The following is a 5,166-nucleotide window of genomic DNA, read 5'->3' as shown; positions in this document are numbered from 1 at the left end:
GCAAACCTGGTCCCCAGCTGCAGCTCCGTGGCCGTCAGGCACTTCAGGTTGTCGTCGCTCGTGGCAGAAAGGGGTTTAATTCTTCCCAAAAACGCGTTGCCCCAGGTGGAGGCTGTGGTGGTGCCCGACAGCACACAGAAATCTTGGGGGAGCTCTAAGGCCCCTCTAGGACCATTAGCAGTTATGGTATCAATGGCAGGAATGCAATTTTTTTTGCCTTTTCATTTTTTTAAGCCTAATTTTTAGATCATACAACAGCTGGTGGCCCAAGTGGCCGAGCTGGGGCCATATCAGTGCCAGCCCAGGATCAGCAGTTCGCTTTTTGCCCGCTTGATCTCAGCAAGGGGCAAAGGCTTCAGGGGGGCGCAGGCGATTTAGGAGGGGTAGAGAGGGGCGATCGCTGTTTGCGGGGCTGGACCGTCCCTTGCTTTCTGCCCCCGAAAGAGCCAGCAATATTTTACAGCTGCAGATCGACCCCAGAGCCGTGCTGTCAAGCGTGCTGAATTACACGCTTTTAAAATCTTGGGCTTTTTTTGGCTTTTTGGGGTTTTTTTTTTTACTGTTAGCAACGAGAGAGGCTTGTGCGGCAACTAAAAGATGCTGATCATTACTGCGAATGGGGTCTCCCTCTCCTAACTAGTACTAGAAAGAGCGATGCAGTATTAAAAAAAAAAACCCACACCATTTTAAGGTAAAAGGCTGCTTTCCTTAAAAAAGAAAAGGGTTTACCACCACGAGGGACTCCAGCCGTTCAAGTAGTAGAGGAAAGGCAGGTACTGCCAGCCGCCCCGCAGCGCGAGCAGCGATGCTCCGGGGAGCTCGGCCGCTTTCTGCCCAGCCAGACGCGTGTCCAGTCTGCTGATTTCGGAGGCGACCTGTTTCCTCTTGGTTTTATACCTCCTGTTCTGGAACCAGATTTTCACCTGGGTCTCGGTGAGCTGCAGGTTTTTGGCCAGGTGGGCTCGCTCGGGGGCCGACAGGTATTTTTGGTGGCTGAATTTCCGCTCCAGTTCGATGACTTGGGTGTGGGAGAACGCCGCCCGCGAGCGCTTCGCCTGCTTGGGGGGGCGCTGGGCGATGGGCAGGGGTCGCAGGGGGGGGTCACAGTCTGACAGGTAGGTCTCCGCCGTGGCATCTGCGAGAGGAAAGAGCTGAGAATTACCCGCTTGGAAATTGCCCAAATCACTTGCTTTTTCCCTTCCAGAGAGCGAAATATTTGCATTATCTTGGAAATATTTTCATTTAATGGAGCAAATGCTGTCTTAAAGTCATATTAAGGGAGTTTTTGCTTCTAAATCACACTTTCCTAATTCATATAAGCATGCATTCAGTATGAACATACATTCAATGGATTAAAATAATACAGAAAGGGATCTTTTGCAATGCTGGTGGAGGTCTGCCTAAAACCTCTAGGTACTGCTGTTACGGACATTACGGCATCGACAGCTCTTGAGATTTTTATTGCATAAATTCATACTGTTAGGCACTTCTTCGAAACATCCTCTCTGCTGTACCTTTGGGGATATCCTGATCCCCAAAGAAAACACATTTTTATCCTCAAGCCACAGAGGATGGCTCAGAAATGGGAAATCCGTGCAGCTTAAAGCAGACTGCAGTTAGAAAGCGTTGAAAATAAATTCCTCCCTTTTCTCTTTCACGACTCCAAGGCAAAGCCAAGAAATTTTGGGGCAGATTTTTAAACCTTCAGGCCTGGGTCTACATATATAGCTGCAGACCTGGCCTCGAATCACAGCTCCAAAGCAGCATCTCAGTGTTTGCCTCCGACTTATTTCTCGTGGCACCGGTGGGCCACCTGAGCCGCGACCCAGAAAGGTGCTGAGCTCCCTGGGAAGTGTCACAACTTCTGAAGTCAATTTATCTATGCAGTTAGTTCCTTTTTGTGTGTTCCCCAGCTTGGGATGGAAATAGGCGATTTTTTTTTTTCTCCTTTAGTCCTTTCTTAGTATATTTTCTTAAGATGTGCACATAATACTCAAGATAGAAACAATGGGCTTAATTCCCAGCTTGTGTAAATCATGGTTGTCCCACTGAAATCCCTGGAGCTGCGCTGATTTACACTAGCCACTTTCTGGGAGATTTGCTACGGCTTTTAATGATTTTTGTAATAATCAGCCTGATGGCTGTTTCTGAACTTGCTTTTATGTAGAAGCTTCTTTTAATAGAATTGAAACGTAAAGCCAAAATTCCCCTGGCAAGGGCTCTCTTAGCAAGCAAGAGCCGGTCGCTAGAGAGTTCAAAATTGCTTTTTTGGCTGTTGCAGCTCAGCCCAGGACTGCTTGGGCAAGGAAAAGCTGAGTCCCCTCCCGCAGCCCCGGCCGTGCTCGTGCTGCTGCAATGAGGGAGGCACTGGTCAAAAAACATTTGCTTCTGAGTGTGATTTTCGGTGTGTTGCTTCTGCAGTGAAACGTTATTGCCTGCAGTGAATTTAGCAGTTGTGTGCTAGAAAGAGGTGCTGGTAGCGTTGTATCAAGAGGAGCAGGATCGTTATTAATAAACCGCGCGATGCGCAGCGGTACAGGCAGGAGCACCCTGCCGAGCACGCGGGAAAGCTGAGCCCTGCTGCAGACGGCACAAATGCAACACGGGGACTTTCAAAATATCCCCGGACCGGAGGCGCCGAGGAGCTCGGCTGCGGCGGCATCACCGCGCTAACGGCTGTTGTGTGAAGGACGGGCACAAACTGCCTCTCTGAGCTGGCAGCCCCTGGGTGCCCTTGCTGGGGACCTTCTGCGTTAAAAGGGAACTTTATTTCCCAAGATATCGCAGAAATCCATCGACTGGGCTTTATTTAAACAGAGTTTTAGGCAGATTCAGTCTTTTGAGTTATTTGAAGTGCCTGGCAAAAGGGTTGCACGCAGTCGCTATTTCTCCTACTTTCCCACTCCTAAAGCACAGATGCTCCCTGGTATTTAAAGCAGGGCTTATTTGGCTCTGGGGTGCTCGAGGCAGCTGGGTCAGGATCCCGCCCCTTGGTTGACCCAAGCGTAGACATTGCTGATCCACTCCCCGGCCAGCGGGCTCAGCCAGGAGCTTCCACCCCCTTACCTGCGTCCGCCTCGTGGGGTGTCCCTCGGGCTTGGGCTGGGGATGCTCCTGGGGGACAAGGGCTCCCGGGGGGGTGCCCTGGGGCAGCCCCCGGGGCCGTGCTGCCCTCGCTGCCCTCCGCTGTGGCCGCCCCCGACTCCTCGTCCTCCGGGCTGCCAAACCCTCCGCTCTTGCCCCGCTCCGGCTGCGCTCCCCGCTCTGCCCCACCCCAGAGGATGTCTTGGATGAGGAAGGATGTCCGGGGCCTGGAGGAGACGGGCATGGTCTGCTGGGCTGTCGTTGGGGTCCGGCTCATCCCTGCTGGGGTGCTGCTGGGTGCTCTCTGCCTCCTTGCAGGGAGCACCCTGGCACTCATCCTCCTCTTCCTCTCCCTGCCCAGAGGCACGCTGGCTTCCCACCCACCCGGCTCTGCATTTATACGGCAGGCAGCCAAGCCTCCCGGGCCTGATTGGAGATCCCTGGTAGGAGTCTACGCCCTTCGGTTGTGTCTTGGCTCCCACGGGTTTTCTGGCTGCTTGCTTCTCCCTCTTGCTCAGGACGCCCTTCCCCACGGATCCATGGGGTCACAGCCAAACCTCAGCCTCCCCCTTTGCCCCCCTGTTGCTCCTATGCTGGCAAATCAGCCCCGAGCTTTTACAATGAGAGAAGGATGCCTACGTGAGTTCATCCTTTTTGGGATCAAAATGCTCCCAGGGTGGGGGTTTTGGCGAGAGGCGGGGGGAGCAGCATCGCTGCTTTGGGGGGATGCTCTGCGAGGGGACAGCTTCTGCATCCCCTGCCCCAGCCCAGCGAGCCGGTGCTCTGCTTGCTCCTGATTATGGAAATGATTTATGTCCTGGGGTAATCCCTAGAGCTCTTTGGGGAAATGCTGTTTTCAGGGGAAAAAAGTGAAGAAAATAAAAGGATTGTTGGGGGTTTTTTTTGTATTTTGAGGGCTTTGAGGGTTTTCTTCAAAACCTTCCACTTTGATGCATTTCATTTTGTTGCAAAACAGGGAAAAATGGCAAAGACATTTTCATCAGCTTTGCAAAGCTGCTCTAACGAGGGCTTTAAAATGAAAGTTAAGATATAACAGACAGGGAGAGCGGCTCCAGAGGCAAATGCTTGCACAGAAAGGGGCAGAGGGTTCACATGAAAATTTAAGCCTAAGCCTCAGACTAATTCCTCGACCAGCTGTGGAATGGGACAGCATTTATTTAAGAAGCCTTAGTGCCTTTATACACCATCCTGCAAGGCCCTGTGTTCAAAGGCACCGGAAAGGAGCAAAACCTTCCCGATTCCAAGAAAAACCACGAGTCGAGCTCTCTGTTATAACAGATTTTTTTTTGGAGTATCCACTTCATTTGTAGTTGTTCTTCTAGAGTTTCTGTTTGGAAAACAACTCCCCGCTCGCCACACAAACAGCTGCGGGACCCCCCCAGATGTGGGCAGCACATGATTAAAAAATCACCTTGCCCCATCATAAGGCAAAGCAATCTGGTGGGGGAGCCCCGTGGGGGCAGGATTCGGCTCCGCGGATGCAGATGAGCAGCATCCCAGGGAACTGCAGGCACCCTCTGAGCAACGTCTGTATATATACGGTGACCCCCTATAGCCCTGCTGTTGGAATAACGTAGCACTGATCACCTCTTCTATTCCTAAAGCCTTCACTCAAACCCAGCCCCTCTCCTTCAGCCGAAAAGCCCAGGCATGTTTTTTTTTTAACCTTAAAAAGGGAAACAATAGATTTCCTTGAAATCCCCTGAGGACTTTGTTGATTTTATAGGAGGGTGTTTGGTTACAGCAGCCGAAAGCCCAGAGCAGGTTGTGCAGACGTGCCCCAAACCCCGCTTTTAAGCTGCCCTTTTCTCTCCTTCTTTAACCTGCTGATGCTCTTGGCTTAGAAAATGTCCCCCTATATTCACTGTATGCTTGGAAAACTTCAGTAGCTTCAATAATTCAGCCTCATCAACCTCCTACAGTCCGAGAAAGGGAATCTGGAAAGATTTATGAAGCAATTGGAGCCCAAGAGTATTATTGCAGCCGTGCCCCGGCCGCTGGCTCTCACCCCCTGGCCTCGCTTCTGGAGAGCAGATTAGGAGCTGGCATAAGGGGCTGCTG

The 5,166-nt window shown here is 51.7% G+C and overlaps 1 protein-coding gene across 1 annotated transcript; it reads right to left on the bottom strand.

The window, feature by feature from the left end:
* Positions 1-725: 725 nt before the first annotated feature.
* NKX3-1 (NK3 homeobox 1) lies at positions 726-3,361 on the bottom strand. Its single transcript, XM_009273061.2, has 2 exons — positions 3,067-3,361; positions 726-1,135 (listed from the first exon to the last, which is right to left on the bottom strand). The coding sequence occupies exons 1-2, from the start codon at positions 3,359-3,361 to the stop codon at positions 726-728; spliced, it is 705 nt and encodes a 234-aa protein (XP_009271336.2).
* Positions 3,362-5,166: the final 1,805 nt, after the last annotated feature.

The sequence above is a fragment of the Aptenodytes forsteri genome, unplaced genomic scaffold, assembly GCF_000699145.1.
Source record: "Aptenodytes forsteri isolate BGI_AS27 unplaced genomic scaffold, ASM69914v1 Scaffold158, whole genome shotgun sequence".
NCBI lineage: Eukaryota > Metazoa > Chordata > Aves > Sphenisciformes > Spheniscidae > Aptenodytes > Aptenodytes forsteri.
This window is presented reverse-complemented; position numbering and strand designations above follow the sequence as displayed.